Here is a 24,625-nt window from a genome sequence, read left to right as displayed (position 1 = left end):
TTGTAATTGTTAAGTGTAGTACAGAGTTCTCCCTGCGCACGTATCCGCCGAGAATCTCTCCTCCAATTATTCATTTTGGTGACTACTACTCTTGGGGTCTAATTTTTTTTGTTTCCATCCTAAACCATTTCATTGTAAATTATGAGCACATTATGACTTTATTTGGTTGACGAATTATTATGCTTCTGTTGCGTTCCTATGAAGCGGCCCTTGACAAATTTAATAAAGGAATCGTTACGGGAATCTTTGCCCCTGGCTCTGTAGTGATATACCATGCAGGCTGAACATTGTGCTGATTCAGATGTGTTATGCATCCAGGAAAGTGGAGTTACAAGAAGCTGCTAATCAGGATAGGGGAGCACAAACTTGGAAATGCAAGGGGCTCTCTGCTGTTCATTACTCTGGCCCATTGGAAGGGTCACATGATTTCCATGGGCTTTAGGACATAGGAGTTTTTCTGCTTGGACATTTTATCATATTTATTTATTTTCAATGAAATTATTCACTCCTTGTTATAGTCTTGTAAAGTGGCCCGGTTTATTCACATGTTGACCATTATTGCATGTGTGTAAAAGAGAGATACATATTAAACACACTGACTTGGGTTTCCATTGGTACTGAATAAGGAACAGAGATTTGTGGTTATTTAAGTTATCCACGGTTTACTTTGCTCCCCACACTTTTAGAACGGACAGACTTATGTTTTCGTATATGTTAGCGATTGGACTTAGCTTCTTCTGGTGGGAGTTGTGTATTCAGTGTTTAGTACACAACAGCTGTGATATTTCTACAGCAGCAGATTACCGAGGTGTTCAGTAGCTAAGTCAGTGACCCCTCTATACATATATATTTTTTTCAAATGTGATCTCATTAAATTCCTCCATTTGAAATGCGGTGATGGGGGAAACTGCTTTGTTAAAGATCATTATGATTTCGAGGTTGGGCAGTTACTGTGACATCGCCAAACATACCAACAATAACAAAGGAGCTGGACTTTGTATGTAAAGATAATGGCACTGTTGCTCTCATTCGCCAGGGGGTGGCTTTATTTGGATGTAGGATGAATGTTACACTATCAGCTGTTGAGATGCACTGAAGGCATTTCCTTCCAAGAAATGAGTTAATGCTTGTGCATTTTTTTCCCTTCGCATCCATGCCTCTTGGTGTCATCCTGACAACTTTGAAGTTAATTTCCAGTAATTCATTGCCCTTTATGTGTGCGACAAACAAATCAAACAAAATAACAAATAAAAGGAAATTTCAACACATCTAGTAAGTATACCAGAAAGCTTTGAACCATTGCTTTAAAGTATTTGACAAAATGAAGTACAGCAGGCAGTGACCATTGCTGTACATGCATTTAAACAAAAAATCAGAGAAGAAATTAATAGAAGCCTGTGGAAGGAACCAAATAATTGAATAAGGCTGAAATAAATATTGCAGTAATGCTTGGCGGCCCATGCTGGGATCCTTCCAGAACTCGGGCCCTCTTTTAAAGCTTTTATCGTGTCTATGTAAATGTTTTATTATGAGTATGTTTGCTTCAATCAGCATGCATACGCCTACAGAGGCAAGAATACTGTTACAAAGTCAAACAAATGTACTGGAATATTAAGACTTTAAGCCCCTGTGAAGAAACAACAAACTCTATATATTAAAATGAAATGACCACACGTACTGGAGTCTGAAATATGATTTTGCCCTTTTGTAGCTTTCATTACCATCCTCTCCTGGTAGGCCAGTCTTTGTGATTGAATACTGTTTGCACCGTGCACTCGTTTATCAGGGAGGAGTATGGACTCGGGTGGTGAAGTGGTGTGGAGCGAACAGTGGGAGCCCTTGTGCTTAACTGTATCCTAAATTCACTATAGCAATTAAAAATAAAAGTGGGCTTAGCTACGTTTTTACAGGCTAAGTACTGATTATGCTGTGTTCCTTAGCAACAACTATAGCCACGCATCTTGGAGTTTATTCACCTGATTTTTAGCCAAAACAAATATGCTGGTCTAATTTTAGAGGATGTCTCATTTTGGGGTTTTCAGAACGTCCCAATCCCTGTTCTTATTCCTACATAAACTACCCTGATTGTTTGCAATCCAGGCTGAATCTTGAATTTTTTTCATTGACCCATAGTATGTAAAACTGTGTTTGTGCTCCAGGTGCGTGTTGGAGAGGTAGGCGGGAACACTCTTGGGTTCTACGGGTGTCAGATGAGTCCGGACGGATCTATGTTTATGGCCAGTGCTTTTCATGGTGCCCTCCATCTCTGGTACCAGGATTCAAACAAGGAGGTAAGCTGTAGTAATGGTTTCCTCTTCTGAAAGATTCTCTATTTCTGTTCCGATTTCAAAATTCTGTTACATATTGTCTTCTGATTATTCAGACTGATTTACTATACTATACTATACTTTACTAAGTATAACCTTTGTTTGGCTTCCCTGTCAAGTTGCGTTCTGCAGTTTGGTCAAGTAGTTTCTCAAATGCTGGTGGAGAGCAGGGACTGTCCTGTTTAATATATCCACATCCTCAAAGAGAACCTTCTCTGGATGATCCATGCATCTGTAATGTCAGGGTTGGTAAACTGTACAAATGGTTCACCAAGTGTACGAAAAGTTATGTCATTTAAATGTATTTTACTGTTCTTTTTTCTCAAGTTTAAACATCCTTGGGCAAAAAAGATTATTAATTGATTTCCTTAATTGAATGTCATTCTTCCCAGGGAGAGTGGCGTCCAGGGGTTGTGGTTTCTGGCCACTTCAATAGTGTTCAGGATCTCAGCTGGGATCCCAATGGCGAGTTCGTTGTGAGCGTTGGGTCTGACCAAACTACTCGGCTCTACACTCCCTGGAGAAGGAAGAACCACACCGAGGTAAAATGGAACAAATTATACAATATTTACGAAGCACTTCACTACTTTATGTATAGGTTTCCCAGATAATTTCCAGAGTTGCACAAATTAAATGAAAAGCGACCAAGTTACTAGTTAGCATGCACTCACGTAAGCAATAACCCATGAGTTTACAGAAACACGTTCTGATTGAAATGAGAGATTTGTAAATCTGACGGCAGGGAAATGGCAGGCACACTTGTTGCATTGCAAATTATTCTAAAGGAGATATCAAGAATCATGAACATTGTCATTAATATCCGGCGGTTACAGATAGCCATGTCAGTTATTAAGATAGTGTTGCTTTCAGTTAATGTAGCTCAGTGGATAAGCCCGGGCAGAATTGACATCTTCCTGGTCTTGGTTAATTTGGCCTCCAGGTAATTGTTGACTTACTCTGGCCTTTTAGAGATATTTCACATTACAGTAATGTCTTAGCTATTCCAGACAGAAGCGACCATTTGCTCAATCTCTTTTACATCCGAGTTCTTCAGTTACAACAAGAAAGAAAGTAGTAGCTCCTGTATGCCTTAAGTTTATTGCTGTTGCCTATTGATATTGGTACTATAATATGTCAGACTGATAGGTAGGCCTCTTTACAAATGAGAAACTGCTGACCTGTTTAAATTGCAGACTCAAGCACGTTTGTAACGTAATATATACATTGGGCAGGTCTTAGTGATGCCGTTCTGTTCTGTTGCTTTAGGTGACCTGGCATGAAATCTCCAGACCTCAGATCCATGGCTATGACATGCAGTGCCTGGCAATGGTGGGACGTTTCCAGTTTGTTTCTGGAGCAGATGAGAAGGTTCTCCGGGTTTTCCGGGCTCCGCGGAATTTTGTGGAAAACTTCAGCAACATCTCGGGGGTTTCCCTGGAAAAGATGCTGTCCTCTAGTGTGAGTGCACAACCCCACCACCACCCACACAAACGCAACCCCTCAAAATATAATCCTTACCAAATTACATGTCTTTACTTGATGTTTCCATATACCAGTGACTTTTGCCGTTTTAAATATCGTGCTCTGGGTTGCAGATATGAATGATGTATAAATGTTCATTCATCTGTACACGTCCACATCATTAGTTTTGCTAATGAAATATTTCAGTAATACTCTTTTTGTCACCTTCACACTTGCTCACACTTGATAACCCAGGCCTGAGCAGAAATTATATTATTACAGATGTCTCTTAGTAGTGTAACCGTTTGATAGGTAGTTGCAAGAAAGTGTGTAGTGCTCAGTTCTTTGAAGAAATTGTTAAGGTGTGCTTTCTACTCATGTCAGTTTTTGTCTGCTCTCCAAAGGACAATATTGACCTCCCAGAAGGAGCCAGTACGCCTGCTTTGGGTCTGTCCAACAAGGCTGTCTTCCAGGGTAAGATTGAACATGTATACATTAAAACATAAATAAGAGGCTGTGTTCCTTTTGGATTTCACATGTATACTAGGAGAAGGAATGTGTTTATCCAGAAGTAATAAGCATTTTGTTCTTATATGTGTTTACTTTAAACTGAGATGTCAAGTTTAGTTCAAAATATAAACAGATGTTGCAATGTTTTCTGGCTTTTTTGTCATTGAGTTTGTCGGTACGTCCCATAAAACTATTCCATTTTGCTACTTGGGTTTGTTTCTTTGCCAGGTGATCTAACCCCTCAGAGCCCAGATGAGACAGGCCAGTTCAGCAGTTTGTCTGACCAGTACACCGAGTCCTACTTCCATCCCCTCGTCCTCACAGGTAAATAAACCCAGCTTTGACTGCTTTGTCTATCTTTGTCTGTACAGAGCCAGATATCACAATGTCTCTAGTAGGCTGTTTTCAATGTGCTTTGGTAATGCTTGAGATATGACTGCACGTGGCAAAACCTGTGATCAGTGAGACCGAACTTAGAAATAAAAATGTGGAGGACCATAGAATCTTCTGAGTGTAATGGACAGCACAGTTGCATATAAAAACTAATGATTTAGACTAAAATGCTTCTATTTCTCTTCAGTTTTCCATACTAAGTACCATACTAAGTTCCACACTAAGGTTCTGCTAAGGTCCATTTCATTAATTTGCAGTAAATGACTAAAGTCATTATTAATCACATATGAGAAACCAGCCAATCACAGAGCAACATTTCCAATAATTCCTAAATGTCATCACATGCATAGAATTAACAGTAGTTCAATATTCTTGTTACCAAGGGTGTTTCAAGATACTACAATGCTAGTGGTACAAATTGTGAAGGATTTAAATTTGTGTTTAATAGTTTAATTATGTTTAACTAGCATGAAAACACAACACAGATTGGCTACTGTAGGTCAGTTCCAGCGGAGCAAGGGTATTTTCTGGAATTAAAAACTAATAAACATACCAACGAGGTTTGTGGTTCTAAATCCCCTTCAGAGAAAAAAAAAATGTCAAGCAGGGGCCCACCTTTTAAATCTCTCTCTCCTTGTTTCTAGCTTCTAAGATTAGCAATGATAACATCGAGCATATAAGACAAGTAGTTATTAAACTCCGCTTGCGATGGCCGATATCTGAAACTGGCGCAGGAATCAGAAATGTCCGAGACCAATTTTATTACTCGAATGGAAGAAAGAAAGCGTTTTCTGATTCGTACCCTCTGGGCAAGTGGCAGTGATTGCTGTCGATGTGATTGAAAAAGCTCCTTAATCTGAAATAATAATTAGAAAGAAGGGTTTTATAATTACAAAGTTAAAATATTGATGGCTGTGGGCTACAGAAAGAGCAGTGAGCCAGAGACAAAGTTTTTAATAGAAGATGGAAGCTAGGCAGACAGTTAGAGAAGGCAGACTAATTTGACTAATATGATTTAGTTAGGAGTAAAGGTGGAAATAACTAGAGAAGGAAAAGCAGTAAACAAATAAAATCCTAAAAAAATAGCTCTTCAATTAAGTCCAGAATTTAAGAAGGAAGGCTGTTATATAACTGGGTTTATGTGCTCACTGCACTAATGCTCTGCTGTAACTTTGGCTTAGTAAAACATGGAAAATTACATTTACTGCACCTCTTAAGCTTACACAGCGCTTTAAAATTGCTAACAAAGCAGTTGTTAAAAATAGTTCTTTAGCAATTTAGAAAGAGAATATTTGTGTATGTGTGTTTACTTCAGTGGTTTCCCAACCCCAGTCCTGGAGGACCCCCTATCCTGCTAGTTTTTGTTACAGCCAAGCACTCAATTACTTTATTGAGCCCTTAATTAAACTCATTATTTCATTATTTTTTCATTATTTTAAACCGTAGGGGTTTTAAGTTAAGTTTAGAATTGTAGAAATAACTTATTAAAGAACCAACTCTTTTATTACACAATTAAAATGTCAAATCTAAGCAGATTGTTACTTCAATTAAGTAGTTGAAAGCTCCTCTAGGACAGAATTTGGAACCCCTGGTTTACATTAAATGGATTTTATTCAAACTTTTTTTTGTTTTTCTTGAAAGGAAATGTTGAGAACATGAACAAATATGTTTTTAATCATATCTGCTTTTATGTGCACAGAATTTCACACGAAAGACTTGAGACTGGTAATTTATCCTCACAAGTCCAAATGATGCCACACCTTTTAATTATATTCATATGTATGTCACAAATTAACTTTTTGCTACTGATTAGACAAATATTGACATAATCGTGTGGGAAAACACTTGACCATAAACCCTTTCATACTGCTTAAACTTCTCATGTCACCAAAAAAAAAAAAACAATAAAAAAATAATGGAAAACACAGAAAGCAAGTATGAAAGATGAATGAATATACACTTTTGGTAGATCTGTAAATGAAGACAAACTGATAGTGTTGGATAGTTGTTGGATGAAAAAAATCTGTTGTTCGGGTTTAGTTAATTGTTTACTTTTGTTTTATTGGCAGAGCCCCCCCCAGAAGATCATCTCCTGCAGAACACACTGTGGCCTGAAGTACAGAAACTGTGAGTGTCTGTGAGAACCGTGGTATATTTTCCATTTTCCAATGCTTAATTATTCCACGTTAGTTACACCCCTGAAACGAATATTGTATTGTCTACAGGGTGCTTGAAATTTCAGTATGATATTGCAGAACTTATTAAACTAAATGGAACAGTGATGTTCCAAACAAGGATTTTGAATATTTTCAGATGTATTTAAATAGTATTGATTTGTTATTCAGCTATACATTTATTGTCTTGGTTAGAAAACCACGGAGGTCATTTAAAACTGTAATTCAGATTTTAATAATATTTTACGTATTTATTGGCTAGTAATGTTATAGCTATAATAATATAATAGTGATCACATAAGGAATGTTTTTCAGTTATAATACACGAGTTTGGTCTAGTTACAGTGAATTTGCTTAGCTGAACATTAAGTCATGCTTGAATGCATGTATTTGTCTGTTCATGGTCTCTGCACTGATATTATTGATATTATATCAAAATAGTTTTGGGGATAAATAGATATGATGGACATGCCCATCTAATTGTATTTATTTATTTAATTGAAGTTGACATTTCAGTGATTAACACTTTTTTTTTTTTATATGTAGACTCCCCCATAGTGACATTTAAGAAACTTGTGATGAACAAAGTCCTTAACTAATCTGACATAAAGACTGGCAATGTCAATACAAGCAGAAAACTGGACTTGACAGTTGGACTAGAAATGGGTTAATGCCACCATAGCCCTTGGCTAATCAGAATACCAGGCTACTGAAATCCTCTTCACAGGTTTCTTTAGGTGCCTTCCAGCTGGTTGGTAATTTTTTTATTTTAATTTAATTTTTTTCTCCAAATGTTTTATTCCTGTCATTCCTCATTTCTTGTTTATTTTGTGTTCTCAAAAGAATTCATGTAAATGAAGCAAACAAATCTCACTTATCTTGTTTCAACAGCATTAGCATGTTTTTGAAAAGGAAGACATGAAATCAACAACAGCAAAAATAACCCACAAAAAAACCTAACAAATGGAAATGCCCTGGGAAGTCGAATTAAACGGTTGTATTGGGAGCTTAGCTCTGATGCACACTCTTGTGTAAAAATATCTGCAGGCAGATATCTGTAGATCACTGAGCTGCATGATAACATACAATCATTACAGTTTCTTGGCACTTTTGGCACACTGATACATTGGAAACTGTATACCAGGCTGGCACAGTCTTTGAAGACCAGAGATGTAGTCCTCAAACCATCGGCTATGTTTTGTTCTGTCATGGATGCTTCTTTGATTTAAGCTATTTTAACAGGGTCAATGTTTTTTATCCATTAGCAAATACAAAAAAAAAAATCTTAAAGGGATTAATTGATGGTATAACAACATAGAATGCATACATACATGCAGGTAGTTGAGAAAAACAGGCAACTTTAAAATATTATTCAAACACGTTTTTAGTCAGTGAAAAGCATTGGATTTTGTATATATAGATTTTGAAATATAGAAACCCTTAAAACACATGAATATGCATGATTCTTATTTTAGATCAATCCATCATTTACAGAGATACCTCAAGTGGAACATTTAAGACCAGGATTGCAAGACGTGTTTTCTGTTGAATGCTTCATTGAGTCCCTTGGGTGAAATGTTTGTTGTTTTTTGTTGTTGCAAAGGTTGTAGTAAGAAACAGATTTAGTTTCCAGCTCCTTAAAGTCATGTTGGGTTTACTTAACAGCTAAGTCATTATTCTAAATGGCTTTGTATAACTTATTTGGTGGTTCTGTATCCTCCAAAAAGTATTTGCAGTACAATGCCAATTATAAAAGAGCAACTGCACAAGTGACAGTATGAGGGACATATTATGCAGATAATTTTTTTTTGAGCTCATAAAAGAGTTCTGTTGATTTTAAACCTTATCCAGAGAACCCTTACTTTTTAACCTCCTATAAACATATAATAGTGTGTGTGGCCTGGCATTGTGGTAGACTCAACATAGACAGTAATTGACTGTAACAGCAATGGTCTCTGGTGTTGTATTCTAGAATGGGTTCTTATCTTCTTTAACCCATCCTAGAATGTATACTGATCAACAAGCTGGTCTAAGATCACATGTCTTTTTTGTGATGGATTATAGACCTTTTGAGCAGAATCATAACTGATTCAATGACAAGCACAAAATATTAGAATGGGATTCATGTAGAGCATGTTTTCCATGCCCAACCCAAATCACCTAATTGCTACAAATGGGTAGCAGTGTGGAGTAGTGATCAGGGCTCTGGACTCCTGAGTGGAGGGTCGTGGGTTCAATCACAGATGAGGGATGCTGCTGTTATACCATTGAACAAGATACTTTACCTCCAGTAAAATCCCAGCTGTATAAATGGGAAATTATATGTAACAATAATAAGATGTATGTCACCCAGGATAAGAATTATAATGATAAAATTGACTAATCAATAGTACAATCGCCTAATCAACCTGTTTAAAACTTCTGCTGAGGTGCCAATCAAAGGATAGTATAAATCACCTGCAATAAAAATTGTCTAAAATGCCTGGTACTGTCATTACATTGCTATTAACAGCTATGATGCTATCAGTTTAGATGAAGCATGTAATAATCTATTGGATTTTCTCAATTTGTTTGCAGTGCCACACCAGTTTATGTCATAACTGTTAAATTGTTCTCTTTTTAAATACGATAAGTCAATCTTTTCTAAATATGAATGATTGAAATGACATTTACTATGAGAATACACATTTTTCAATTATGCTATTATTTATTTATTTGTATCCAGGCACAGAGTCTAAACCTCCTCTACAAGAAGCAAATAAAACTGTGTCAGAACTGGAGATTTCTACACCAAGTTACTACTTGAAAATTGGAAATAAAATGCATTGGTAGACATTTACAAAAGTGTCCAGGTCTATGAAAAAGATACAAACAATCAAGCAAAAGAGCAAACAAGAACAAGATAAAATAATTATACATCTTTTTCTCGATCACCATCAAGTCATTAGGTTATGTTGATTGTAAGTGAGTCATAAATCAATGAGCATAGATCCACATTGTAGTGCCTGCATTAGTTATTTGTTTACACATAATGAATATCAAATGACTGATGGGAAAACAGCTTTGACGTTGACAGAGAAAGATCTTAGGCTTCCTAATAGTTTTGATGGGCTCCTTTTACTTCAGTGAAATTCCCACAGGGCTTCCAATAAATAATTCTACAGATGAAATTCACAGATCCTGGAGTTAAAATGTGTTTTAACTTTCTGTGAGCACCTGAGATATCTACAGATAGATAGCAACATATATACAGATAGATAGATGACCATAATTATTTTTATTTAAATTTAATATTGTGATTTAGACATTGCATATTTCTTATCTTTCCATACTTTATATTAAAGTGTCAATGTTTTTGGCTTGTCCTCTGTTATACTTAAAAAGTAATTTATTTTGTATTTGCTTTTCCAGTGTTACATTATCTTCTTAGAAAATGTGAATGTTATCATCTTCTTTATAGCCCATAAAATAATGCTAGGTTGTATTGATTTAATTTTACAGAGAAATTAAGCTATGACCTTTAACTTAAGCGTAAGGTAAACGGCACATCCATTATGGTCGTGTGTGCAGTGTATCATTCCTCAATATAAAATGCACTTAATTGCTTTCTTTTCTTAACCCTGTAAGTAATTTGCTAAATCTTTGAAGTGTACCTATAAATACCTTGACATGTAATTTTATTTCACTGATGGCAGCGAGACCCATAATAAGAAGTGATGCTTGTTCTAAGGAGACTCGCTCCTGCTTTGCACCAAGAGAATATACTTTATATTATCAGCTCGGGGAAGTCTGAGAGCTTTAATCTGAATACGCATTCATGTTTGAAATTGCCTGTCCCTGTATTTTCTATTCCTTTCAGGTATGGCCATGGCTATGAAATGTTCTGCTTGGCCTCCAATAATGCCAGGACAGTCATCGCTTCTGCATGCAAGGTACTTAAACTATGGTTCTAGAGAAGTTTGGTCCTCTCGGATTTTGGATACAATTATGTGCCATTTACAAACTTATTTATCTTTATTTGCAAATGGTCTATTTAATGGTCAGCCAAAATACTGGCACTTTTTTCCCCTTCTTTCCTTAAAATGTGTCACACAGATGACATTTCCCCTGATGCTTGATGCATTTCCTTCTAAGCTGCATGGAACCTGACGTTTTTCCTGCGTGATTGTACTATTCATGTGTTCGAATGTCTTCGCGTTTGTGTTTCATTAAACGACCACACTTGCAAATGGGATATTGATCTCAATTTTATGACTTTGTCCCTTCTGTGATTTATTTTTGTTTTTAATCAGTACCAGCCATTGCATTAGCTTCATGCTTTTTGTTTTGCGTTTAAACGGCATGCTTTTGTGCAATTTAGCATATCACGTAGCCGATGTCGTAAGAGAGTGATTGTTGAGGATATTTATTTATTTATTTTAAGTACACCGTATCATTTATCAGTGTTGGCGCAGCTAGACAGCAATAACTCAATTAAAATGAGATCAGCTGCTTTGGCTATTTTGGAAAAGAGCAGAACAATCACAGCACTGTGGGAAAATGGAAAGAAAAAAGGACAAGACAGCAGAAGGACCTTTTAAATGTTTAGGTCTCCAGCCTTCTGTCAGATGCAAGACCTTCCCGATCTGTAATTCAGTTGAGCTATACTGACATCGCAGAGCTTTATGTGGTGGGGGCACGCTCTCTGTGTCTGTGCATTTTACACTTTGCTAGTTTATAAAGCCTGAAGAGAAGAACTCTTAAGTTCAGATTCAGTTGTCATTTGTCTATCAAGTACAATAATTAAAGGTCATTTTTAACCTACTTTCTTGTTTCCTTTAGAAGTTAATCTTTACTGCTTTAGTCTAAATTGATTCATACAATTGAGATGTGATTGAGATCAAAATTGAGATCTTGCTACACTAAGTTCCGTTTTTTCTGCTTGGATTTTAAAATTCATTTTTTTGATGGGGAGGGACAAATATGGCATGAAATGAACCAAACTGTGTAGAAGAATTTTAACACATTCATTTAAAATGGAAGTTTAAAAAGTTTCAGAGACGTAGAACATTAGAAACGATCAGAAGAACTGCAGAACAGATTTTGCTTTTGACTCTTGCAGGCCTCCAAGCCTGAACATGCAACCATCCTTCTCTGGAGTACCTCAAGCTGGAAACTACTGCTGCGTCTCCCTCTGCACAGCCTGACTGTCACTCAGATGGCCTTCTCGCCTGACGACCGGTTCCTATTGGCCGTCTCCAGGGACAGAACGTGGTCGCTTTGGCGACAGCAAGAGACGGCCGGCACTGATTCAGGTGTGTTGAGAATCGTGCTGAGAACAAGATTGATAGACGACAGGACTGAGTAGATTAGTAAGCAACTTAGTGTTAATTTTTAATTAATTTCAAGACCAGACAAAGTATTCATGAAGTTTACACTTTCTGAAGACGAATTCACTATTAATTGAACTGTTATTTTTCTTTTCTTGTTTTGTTATGTTTAAAAAATATATTACAACAGTAGTATATCAATTGCAAAAGTTGCCTCCTGGGAAATATTTCAGCTCAACTGGGCTTCTTGAATTAGTTTGTATTCGTATTGCTGTTTTAATTAAAAACATTTCTCTTGGACTAACACTATACTCTATGACACATTTTACCTTTTGTGATTTGGTAGATTAATAAAATGTAATATTTTTTGTAATGTGAAAAATGCTGGGTCCCTCATTTTCTCTTTCCAGGAATGAGACTTGCATTCTATCCCAGTTCAGACCGAATGAACTCAAACCCTTTCTGACATCTTCACAGCGTTCCAGTTAAAGAGAATTTAGTCTGAGTCAGCCCAGATCATCATCTTCATTCAACAGACATAAAAAACGTCTAATTCTCTAACCTTTTTCATCTTTACTTAAGTAGTTCAGACCAGCTGATCCACAATTGTTACGTTTTGTTTTTCAACCGGAACATTCAGTATTTTCCTTGAAATGGCAGTTTCTGTGGGATTTGGATTAGCCCTTCATGGTAGTAAATGCCCACAGCCAGTGAGAGAAGACCTAAGAATGAAGTTCATGCTTGCCTGGAGCCTCAGCGACTGAATACAGATTGGGTTTAAAAAAACACAACAAGAAAAAAACATCAGGTGGTGAACCATACCTTAAATTTAAAACCAGCCTTGTTATTGGAAATGGGCTGTCACCTTTCCTGGAGATGTTTTTGCAAAGAAATTGAAGACATACGATTACACAACCTCCAGGACTGTTAAATTGTAGCTATACTTCAAACTTCCTAATGGAGGAGGGGTTCTGATCTCAATGTAATTGATTCTCGTCTGAGGGGGGCGCTGTGTGCATTACAGTGCCGAGATGTGACTGCGGTGTAACCTTAGACCACCTCTGCCACATATCTTTCCAGAGAATGAACTGACCACTTGAGTATTGCTCCGTGCTGTACACCGTGCCCGAGATGTCACAAGATAAATGGTCATTTAAATCCCAGGGAAGTTTGCAACATATTGTACACCTGCAGACCAGGCATGTCCAAGCTGTTGTAGCGGCAGGAGACTGCCCACCTTGCTATCTGCGAAAAACATCAGGGCATAGCTAAATCGGCTGCAAGACCATTTCGGTTAATCAGCCTTGATACTCCCGGCACTCAGTCTTTAAGAAGCAGAAAGTGTCATGGAAGTAGGTGGATCACAGGCGATCCTAAAATCCTGAGGTTGAGGTGTGGTGGTTAAATTGATTGATCCACAGGAAGATGAAGTAGTGGTTAAAGCAGTGTAGTTTATTAAGCCTGAGGGTTTTTCCATTTTGGGGGGCATTCTGTTATGTATTGTTGGGCTAAAGGTGTCAGATTCATTCTTAGATTTCATTCATATCTGTGAAATGAAGTTGTTTTATGTTATTTATTTAGCAGTTTTTTGGGAGAGGATTTATTTGAGACTTTTATGGTGTTTGTTTGGTTTTAAAGGGATTTAATATGTTCAGTATGTCATCAATTTATTTATCTTATTCTTCTTTGCTTTCGCACTCCTTCAGAGCCTTGTTTTACTCTCTGTGGGAACACCGATAAGAGGAACTCAGTACATACTCGGATAATTTGGTCATGTGACTGGAGCCCAGACAGCAAGTATTTTGTAACGGCAAGCAGAGATAAAAAGGTACTGTGAGGAAAATGTGTGTGTATGTATATATACAGTGAGGGGAAAAGTATTTGATCCCCTGCTGATTTTGTACGTTTGCCCACTGACAAAGAAATGATCAGTCTATAAATTTAATGGTAGGTTTATTTTAACAGTGAGAGAGAATGCATTTCAAAAAAGTTATAAATTGATTTGCATGTTAATGAGGGAAATAAGTATTTTACCCCTTCGACTTGGTGGCAAAACCCTTGTTGGCAATCACAGAGGTCAGACGTTTCTTGTAGTTGGCCACCAGGTTTGCACACATCTCAGGAGGGATTTTGTCCCACTCCTCTTTGCAGATACTCTCCAAGTCATTAAGGTTTCGAGGCTGACATTTGGCAACTCGAACCTTCAGCTCCCTCCACAGATTTTCTATGGGATTAAGGTCTGGAGACTGGCTAGGCCACTCCAGGACCTTAATGTGCTTCTTCTTGAGCCACTCCTGTGTTGCCTTGGCTGTGTGTTTTGGGTCATTGTCATGCTGGAATACCCATCCACGACCCATTTTCAATGCCCTGGCTGAGGGAAGGAGGTTCTCACCCAAGATTTGACGGTACATGGCCCCGTCCATCGTCCCTTTGATGCGGTGCAGTTGTCCTGTCCCCTTAGCAGAAAAACACCCCCAAAGCATAATGTTTCCACCTCCATGTTTGACAGTGGGGATGGTGTTCTTGGGGTCATTCCTCCTCCTCCAAACACGGCGAGTTGAGTTGATGCCAAAGATCTCGATTTTGGTCTCATCTGACCACAACACTTTGACCCAGTTCTCCTCTGAATCATTCAGATGTTCATTGGCAAACTTCAGACGGGCCTGTACTTGTGCTTTCTTGAGCAGGGGGACCTTCAGTCCTTCACGGCGTAGTGTGTTACCAATTGTTTTCTTGGTGACTATGGTCCCAGCTGCCTTGAGATCATTAACAAGATCCTCCCGTGTAGTTCTGGGCTGATTCCTCACCGTTCTCATGATCATTGAAACTCCACGAGGTGAGATCTTGCATGGAGCCCCAGACCGAGGGAGACTGACAGTTATTTAGTGTTTCTTCCATTTGCGAATAATCGCACCAACTGTTGTCACCTTCTCACCAAGCTGCTTGGCGATGGTCTTGTAGCCCATTCCAGCCTTGTGTAGGTCTACAATCTTGTCCCTGACATCCTTGGACAGCTCTTTGGTCTTGGCCATGGTGGAGAGTTTGGAATCTGATTGATTGATTGCTTCTGTGGACAGGTGTCTTTTATACAGGTAACAAACTGAGATTAGGAGCACTCCCTTTAAGAGAGTGCTCCTAATCTCAGCTCGTTACCTGTATAAAAGACACCTGGGAGCCAGAAATCTTGCTGATTGATAGGGGATCAAATACTTATTTCCCTCATTAACATGCAAATCAATTTATAATTTTTTTGAAATGCATTTTTCTGGATTTTGTTGTTGTTATTCTGTCTCTCACTGTTAAAATACACCTACCATTAAAATTATAGACTGATCATTTCTTCGTCAGTGGGCAAACGTACAAAATCAGCAGGGGATCAAATACTTTTTTCCCTCACTGTATATATAAGTGCACTAACCATATAGGCACCTATATAAAAAGACCAATGTTGAACTCCAGTCCATGTTATTTGATCCAAACAGCATTTGAACTGAAGGCATAAACCTTTCATTGCAATGCTTGTTAGTGAATTAATCTGTAACAGCTATTCAACTAAAATAAAGTAACAATGGAAAGGTATAATTTAATAGAAAGCAGAAATTATAACAGAGTGACTGTTATGTGTTCAGTACTTTGGCATCAGGAAATATGACATGAAATTATGGCATGAACCTTTTATATGTTTTGCACTCTTTACTTTTGTAGTTAGCAAGAGTGATATATGGTGGAGTTCAGCCTTTATGATAATCATTTTAAGAATTTAATGTTTACTTATGTTTTACTTTTTTTGTTATTGCTATTTATGATATTAAATGAATCAAAGAAAACTGCTTTATGTAAACAGTTGTATTTGGATTATTGGACATATAGTAGGTTAACTAAAAAATAACTTTTATTTTATTGTATTATTAAGGTATTGGTTACAAATTGCATATTATGGTGGTTTCTTATTTATTTTATTCATTGATTTGGGCATTTTTATGCATGTCTTTTACAGTTGTGATCTCCAGACCTTTATCTTTGCTCTTTTCTCTCAGGTGATCATATGGGGAGATTGCAGCTCGGCTGAAAATTTAGAAGAAAACAAGCCAATGGTCATTCGGCCCTGTTCGTCAGTGCTGGATGTTGGAGATGCAGCCACAGCTGTGACCTTTAGCCCTGTAAAGTGTCCGAATCAATGGTATGCCAGCAATTACTGTCACTAATCTGTAGTTGGCAAGCATGAGAACTCTATATACAATATCTGTAGAAAGTCTACATCACCTTTTGACTCTTTTCAGATTTTGATTTCAGTGCCTCAGTTTCATGTATTTAAATTGAGATTATGGAAGAGATCCAAAGAAGAGTGAAAATGGGATTAGAAAGAAACGGCACGCTGTTGAAAGGAAATATACTAATTTTTCTGAAGAGAAAAGTATTTGATCAATGCATTCTACCATGGATGTGAAACCTGGTCATGTGAAAATGATGTGCACGACACAAAGCATCATGGAAAGATGTGTGCTTGGAATAACAATATGAGATAGAAAAATAAGTGAATGTATCCAAGAACAAACCAAAATGTGACATCATTGAAAGAATGAAAATGTTAAGATGGCAATGGGCCACATTGCAAGAAGAATGGATCTAAGTTGGACAAAGGAAGCTATTGAATGCATCCCAAGAGATGAAAAAACAAAGACGACCACATAAAAGATGGGAAGATGGAATCATACACTTTGCAGGCGTGACATGGAAAAGAGAAACTGTAGATTGAAGCAAGTGGACACATCTTGGAGAGGCCTTCATCCAGCAGTGGATAGATATGAGATGATGGTGATGATATGTGTGCGTGTGTTTGACTATTTCCTCTTCTTTGTATGGCCGGCTATGAGTCTATACTCTTCAAGATGAAGTGGTACTGTGAGTTATAGAATCTTGATGTCTCTACAGTAGCGGACTACATCTTTTATTCTAATAGCCTATTATGATTGACTCAGTGTCAATTTATTTTGGATTACAAAATGTCTGCTGTGACTTTTCACCATACAAAAACAAACTACATTTTAATTTGATTGTCTGCCATTAACCTCTTTTTAATGATTTGTTTTTTGATTATTTTTTAAGTTACATTCTGGCCGTGGGTCTGGAGTGTGGGAGGATTGTTCTGTACAAATGGAGGCCAGAGACGGATCCATCTGCAGGAACAGACTGGGTTAAATCTGTAGAAATGGATGATTTGTATCCTTTCACTAAAGTGATAGACAAAACCCAGATTACACGGTTTTATTCTAATCTCTCTTTTATTGTTTGACATGCATGATGTTTGATTTTGTCATTATTTTTGGTCAGTACGGCTTTAAAGATCTTAGGATTTTCTTTTTCTTCTGCTGAGATTTACTCTACAGTGGGGGAAAAAAGTATTTGATCCCCTGCTGATTTTGTACGTTTGCCAACTGACAAAGAAATGATCAGTCTATAATTTTAATGGTAGGTGTATTTTAACAGTGAGAGACAGAATAACAACAAAAAAAAACAGAAAAATGAATTTCAAAAAAGTTATACATTGATTTGCATGTTAATGAGGGAAATAAGTATTTGACCCCTTTGACTTAGTACTTGGTGGCAAAACCCTCATTGGCAATCACAGAGGTCAGACGTTTCTTGTAGTTGGCCACCAGGTTTGCACACATCTCAGGAGGGATTTTGTCCCACTCCTCTTTGCAGATCCTCTCCAAGTCATTAAGGTTGCGAGGCTGACGTTTGGCAACTGGAACCTTCAGCTCCCTCCACAGATTTTCTATGGGATTAAGGTCTGGAGACTGGCTAGGACCTCCAGGACCTTAATGTGCTTCTTCTTGAGCCACTCCTTTGTTGCCTTGGCTGTGTGTTTTGGGTCATTGTCATGCTGGAATACCCATCCACGACCCATTTTCAATGCCCTGGCTGAGGGAAGGAGGTTCTCACCCAAGATTTGACGGTACATGGCCCCGTCCATCATCCCTTTGATGCGGTGCAGTTGTCCTGTCCCCTTAGCAGAAAAACACCCCCAAAGCATAATGTTTCCACCTCCATGTTTGACAGTGGGGATGGTGTTCTTGGGGTCATTCCTCCTCCTCCAAACACGGTGAGTTGAGTTGATGCCAAAGATCTCGATTTTGGTCTCATCTGATCACAACACTTTGACCCAGTTCTCCTCTGAATCATTCAGATGTTGGCAAACTTCAGACGGGCCTGTACATGTGCTTTCTTGAGCAGGGGGGCCTTGCGGGCGCTGCAGGATTTCAGTCCTTCACGGCGTAGTGTGTTACCAATTGTTTTCTTGGTGACTATGGTCCCAGCTGCCTTGAGATCATTAACAAGATCCTCCCGTGTAGTTCTGGGCTGATTCCTCACCATTCTCATGATCATTGAAACTCCACGAGGTGAGATCTTGCATGGAGCCCCAGACCAAGGGAGACTGACAGTTATTTAGTGTTTCTTCCATTTGTGAATAATCGCACCAACTGTTGTCATCTTCTCACCAAGCTGCTTGGCGATGGTCTTGTAGCCCATTCCAGCCTTGTGTAAGTCTACAACTTGTCCCTGACATCCTTGGACAGCTCTTTGGTCTTGGCCATGGTGGAGAGTTTGGAATCTGATTGATTGATTGCTTCTGTGGACAGGTGTCTTTTATACAGGTAACGAGCTGAGATTAGGAGCAGTCCCTTTAAGAGAGTGCTGCTAATCTCAGCTTGTTACCTGTATAAAAGACACCTGGGAGCCAGAAATCTTGCTGATTGATAGGGGATCAAATTATTTCCCTCATTAACATGCAAATCAATTTATAACTTTTTTGAAATGCATTTTTCTGGATTTTGTTGTTGTTATTCTGTCTCTCACTGTTAAAATACACCTACCATTAAAATTATAGACTGATCATTTCTTTGTCAGTGGGCAAACGTACAAAATCAGCAGGGGATCAAATACTTTTTTCCCTCACTGTATATGGAATTATGAGAGCAAGCTCATCTGTAGTCTCATGCTAAAGAAATCTGACTGGAGGTTAAAGCAGTGTTTAGGGCCGCTTGAGACTTCTTCTGCTTTTCTGACCTACGTCTTCTGTATGTTACCCTGTTTCTTTGTCAGTAGACAGGGTTTCACAGTGATAGACACCAGCAGAAAAAACTAAACAAAGCTTACCAGAAGAAAAAAATATTTTTGTGGAGTTGAGAGCCTCTCAGGCTTGTCAGAGCTCTACACCCAATTCCCTGCAGTACAGTTGCACCGGTCTGTACTTTCTCATTATAAACCAGTACACTATTTACAATGAATTTTTCATCGTTTCTGCTCAGCAGTTTTTTTTCTTTATCAGTGAGGTGAAAGGATTAATTCAATCTTTCGAGTTGTAAAAAGTGTCTGCTATTGCAGCACCAGTAGCATGTTTCACTTCCCTGGGCCCTAAATAATAAATCTATCTTGAATCTATGAGTCAACCAATTCTGGACGAAGTGAAGTGTTTTAAATTTCTTTTTTATGCAATGTTTTGTTTAAAAATGCTAGTAAGGTTTTTTTACAGGGCCTGTATTTTTTTCCCTAACAAGATTTAATTTGGTAATTAATAACGAACAGTTACTATACATGCCATGTAAATCCAAAGTTATTAACTATTCGGTTTGAGTTTTGAGAGGTAACTTTTCCAGTCTATTGTGTATATTTATTGACACAGTCTTATAGAGCTGGCACAAGTAAATTCATTAAAGTGAAACATGTACGGTATCCAAAAAGGATGGGTTTTATGCATCTTTACATGTTTCAACAGTGTATAATTCAGATTGACTCTATTAGGAGATTATTGCACAGTGGAGATTGTAACCAATCCTACATTCAAAAAAGTGGGAAATAACTCGGCAATCTGCAGTGATCACTTAACGCGTTTGCTATTGCACATCTGGGAAGGCTTTTGTGTGCATGGGTTAGTGTCAGTATGTTTCTGCTTTTCCAGTAAAAAGTAGATGTCCAGCATAGACACGAGTATTTGCATGTTCCGCATTGAGGCATGAAATTATAATTACAAATAAAACAAATATAAACATCATATCAGAACAATACTTAAAATATACTAGATCATACACACACACACTCACACAGACAGGGACATGTTCTGAAAAAGCAAGATAATAACACCGAGACAGTCAAGAAAATAGTTTGAAACGTCCACAAAAGTCTTAGGGCTAAATTCAAATTCAAAAGCAGCAGAGAATGATTTACAGTAAGCTGGAATAAATGTACACTATAGAAGGGTATGTCAGTTTTTCGATAAATGCGTTTGGTGGAAGGCCAAGATACCAACTTCTACTGCAACCAAGGCATAAGCAGATTAGCTTCAAGTCTGTAGACATGAATCAAGGCAAGAAATGACTTCTTTCATAAGGAACTGCGATTTGATGGAACCAAAATAGTTTTTCAACCCCCGGAATGACTGAATTACAAATGGCGTCCGATAAAAAGAAGAGTTTAAATAAATCGACTTAATCCCTACTGTGGAGTTGCAGAAGTTGATCAATAATGATTTGAGCCAATTCCAACCAATGAAGGAGTGGTCATTTTTACATTATAGAATATCATATAAGATGCTGTGTTATAGTTTGTTGTGGAGATTGTATTTACTTTAGAAAGCAATTGATATTCAGTCATACTTACCATAGTGAAAAATCACGCTGCCAAATTTATTTTTCCATAAGTATTTTGAGGATTTTAATTTAGCAAGTGGTATTTTGTGTCAATTGAATGGTTTGCAACAGTTATTACAAATATTTATTATTTGCATAGCCCATGCAATGTTTTCCCTGCTATGAAGTAAGAAATTGTCACTTCAAACAAATAAAACTGTTTGCAGTGAGATTATATGTTGTCTGGGAGGTTGCTAATGTTTCTTAGTTGATTGAAAGCTTGCAAGTTAATGTATCGACAGGATCCCTCACATGTCATTAGAGCTCCTAATAGCCCCACTTATCAAGGACCTCTGATGGTTTTTGGGCCGCAGAAAGCAATTTGTTGGAAGCACTTGCTAAACTGTGCACTAATAAGGCTGAAGAAATAGTTAAAACGAGAGACATTCATTGTTTGTTGTTTTCCATCAAACAAAATTCAATCCACCTTTTTGACATATAGTATAAGTGGGTTTTATTTAATACAGAAAGTGTTTTTTGGATTAGTAAGAAATTGATCTTTTGAACTTATTTTCTAACAATAAGCCAAATGTGTTCGTAGTACAATCCATTGGAAGTATTTACACAATAATATTTTAAGTATTTTTAAAGGCTTTGCTCAAACATTATTACATTACTGTAGATTTTTAATTGCATGCATAGATAGTAAAGATATTGAAAGTGTGTTTTGTGTGTATGTGTTACAATATATACCATACATACATCATGGTGGGAAACTCTGGATTCTAGGGATAAGATCTGGATTTAAATAGTTTCTACTTCTGAAATTCAAAGAAGCACCTCCTGTGGATTATCAAGGATAGAAATATAGGCCTTATCTTTTTAGCTTTGTTATCCTTGCATGTAAATGTATCTGTGCTTTATTTATGGGTTGGACTTGTAGTGAATTAAATGAAACCGCCTTAGCTGAGGATATTGCAATCAATGAATAAATCAATGAAGGGCATTTTATCAGAAGTCAGCAACTGAGTGAGGCGGCCTGGTGCTCACGCTGGACTGCTGTGTGCTGTATTTTGATTTTATTAGATTTCCTTGACTGCCCATTTCCTCGTTCCAGCCAGTGCCACACCCTGTCAGTCAAGAGGCTGCGCTGGAGACCGAGGGCCGGCAGGACTGGCCATGCAGAGGACAGCGGGTGGATACAGCTGGCCAGTGCCGGCGCTGACCACTTTGTCAAAATTTTCAACATCAATAGACTGGCTCTTTAGGTCTCGGGGCGGGGGTGGCAGAGGGGGACTAGTGACTCTCTTGCATGTGATGGACAGCGCACAGATGCATCTTTGACTGAGGTGCATTTTCCCTGTCTGCACTCGGCACTCGGATGGGCTCCTGGACACCTTTATCGCCTTTCCAATTTCCACCGCTGCTTTCTTCGGTATTATCCTTGCCTTTAATAATAATGATAAAACAACAACTGTTGCAGGAGCAAACAAGACAGTGAAAAGGATAGCAGTTGTTGTTTTATGATCTCATTATTAGTGAAAATAAATAGTGCTCACAGGTGCGCACAAATTTGATAGACCTGCGGGGAGATTACTAGCAGTGTCTATATTGGATTGTGTGTGTAGTATTACTGGATCCTCGACTCTCATTTAAGCTGCACCTTGATTGAGCCAAGTCTTAATACAGCAGATTTGTTAGGTTTAAAAGAAATTAAACATGATCTACAGCTGCAGTGAATAAGTCCAGTCTATGGAAGGTGCGTATAAGCAAGACAAGCCTGGACTTTGAGTTAGGGGAGGGGATGAACCGGAGGATAAAGCTGCAGCTTGTGTAATAACAGAATCATGGGGGAGATTGCTTCTGCCCTAGAACAGTGAAAGAATGAAAACCTTTTGGCACCCAATGTATTCAGCAATTCCTTTAGCCAACGTGAGCTCTATTGAAAACCCGAAAGAAACCAGAAGCCTGCCTTATTTGTCTCTCTTTCCTCTGCCTCTTAAATTCTTGTTGTTTAGAAGATGCCAGAAGACTGACGGATACAGGCCTGGCGCTGCAAGTCACGGATTAAAGAATTCCTCGAAGTTATCAGGGTTATTTAAAACAAATCTCGGAGTACTTTGGATGCGGATGCCTAATAACGGGATTTGCGGATTAAAGCTGCAGGTTGCCAGTGTGTTATTTGATATGACACTAAAAGTGAAAGAATCAAGGGCACTTCACTCTCCCTGCGACTGCGATCCTCGTGAGGGGAGTCATTTGCATGTGCTGAAGAGGGTGTCATGGTAGTTTAGTAGTGCATCAAGCTCACAGGCGAGCAAAGCTTTCATCATACAACATCTTGCATTTATTGTAGTTTTTTTATGGTTTTGTTTGTTTTTTTAATTTGAATAAATCCCCTTCTTTGGCGAATTGTGTAAAGGTGCCTTTCTTTTTAAGTACCCTGTTCTTATTTTGTGCGAAAACCAAAAGGCACAGGGATGCAGGCTTAATCATTGTTCCTCACTCCATCTCTATTTCTGCTGTGGTTTTATATTGGTTAAGTTTGATTTTAAAAGTTCATTTGAATGGCTTGGAACTACAAAAGGTAAGGATAAAAATGTGTTGGTACACTGCGGCTCATTAGCAAGGATTTGCCAACACTGCATTACTGTGCCAATTGGCATACTTTTAACCTCCAAAAGAAGCATGGTCCGGATGCTTTGTTTGTGCCATGCATAATGTAAGATTGCAAATGTGTTTGTCCTATATGAGTCCTGATAGGAGGGTATAATATTTGGTCTTGTATTTCTGACAGCTGAAAATAATAAAAATGATTAATTTTTTTTTTTTTTCTGCAGATATTTTTGTTCACTGGGGTGTTTCTCATCTCTTTGTGGTATTCAGATATTAATGGTGTGCTTTTTTTTATTGTAATAATATTTTCCATCAACTTCATTTTCTCTTCAGATTTTCTCAAACCACTAGGCTTCCTCGGTTTCTATTCTCATTACATGCAGTTTCGCAGTTCAAGGACGCTCACTTGCATTCGTTGCACATTCTTCAGTGTGAGATTTCTTGATTACCTATCGCACATAAATCAAATCATGTGAGAGGGTAAACTTAACTCATTACTCGCCCCTCGTCATCTTAATGCAGAGTATGCAGTGATATTATATACCCTTCAGTGGCCATGTTTAAGGATTCAGTATTCTTGGCACACGTCTCCTTTTTCACCTTATCCTCAATGTGGAATTTCTATTAAACTACTGTCAATACAAGTTCAATACAGCCTGATGCGCTTACATCCACGTTTTACTGTTCAGGAGTTTTAATTACACACACAGAAACAATAGCTGCTTTTAGTAGATTCAAGGATATTATGGGCCCATTTGTATACAACAATGCAATAGTAGGAAACTAATGAAGCTATTGAACAGATCACGGGCACTTAGGTACAACCAAAATGCTTTGCTGATGTGTGCAGTTGCGATGTAAGTTTGTAAATGCAATTGGAAAACATAGTTGGAAATCCGAAGTGGACTCATTAACACAGTGGGAAATAGATTGAGCAAAATCAATCATTTAATTCCAGTGTAACTTTATTCTGAAGTAACACCCATTTTTATTTCTCTTTTTACACATGGTTTCTGGGTTCTGCTTGCTAAAAGGGTTTAAATATTAAATCCCTCAAAATAGTGAGGGAGTTCAGCACTAGGTTGGACTTGGTTTAGTTCAGCACTCCTTAAAGCAGAACAAGAATAACAGTTGTCACATTTTGTTATCGTCCAGATTGTCTTGAGGCATAAAGGCCCAATTCTGCTCTGGCCCAAGTGGAAGCA

General features: G+C 37.9%; 1 protein-coding gene across 1 annotated transcript in view; it reads left to right on the top strand.

Moving 5' to 3' along the window:
- The window catches only part of elp2 (elongator acetyltransferase complex subunit 2), a 32,042-nt gene extending 8,826 nt beyond the window's left edge, over positions 1-23,216 (top strand). Inside the window, exons 11-22 of the mRNA XM_066715760.1 lie at positions 2,160-2,291; positions 2,720-2,869; positions 3,594-3,785; positions 4,193-4,262; positions 4,527-4,622; positions 6,761-6,818; positions 10,725-10,797; positions 11,967-12,159; positions 13,881-14,002; positions 16,212-16,354; positions 17,281-17,394; positions 21,922-23,216. Of these exons, the coding sequence (XP_066571857.1) occupies positions 2,160-2,291; positions 2,720-2,869; positions 3,594-3,785; positions 4,193-4,262; positions 4,527-4,622; positions 6,761-6,818; positions 10,725-10,797; positions 11,967-12,159; positions 13,881-14,002; positions 16,212-16,354; positions 17,281-17,394; positions 21,922-22,072 (1,494 nt within the window). The 3' untranslated portion in view covers positions 22,073-23,216. The remainder of the gene's footprint in view (positions 1-2,159; positions 2,292-2,719; positions 2,870-3,593; positions 3,786-4,192; positions 4,263-4,526; positions 4,623-6,760; positions 6,819-10,724; positions 10,798-11,966; positions 12,160-13,880; positions 14,003-16,211; positions 16,355-17,280; positions 17,395-21,921) is intronic.
- Positions 23,217-24,625: the final 1,409 nt, after the last annotated feature.

The sequence above is a fragment of the Amia ocellicauda genome, chromosome 10 (genome assembly GCF_036373705.1).
Source record: "Amia ocellicauda isolate fAmiCal2 chromosome 10, fAmiCal2.hap1, whole genome shotgun sequence".
Lineage (NCBI taxonomy): Eukaryota > Metazoa > Chordata > Actinopteri > Amiiformes > Amiidae > Amia > Amia ocellicauda.
Note: the sequence above shows the minus strand (reverse complement) of the source record. Positions and strands in the feature narration are given on the sequence as shown.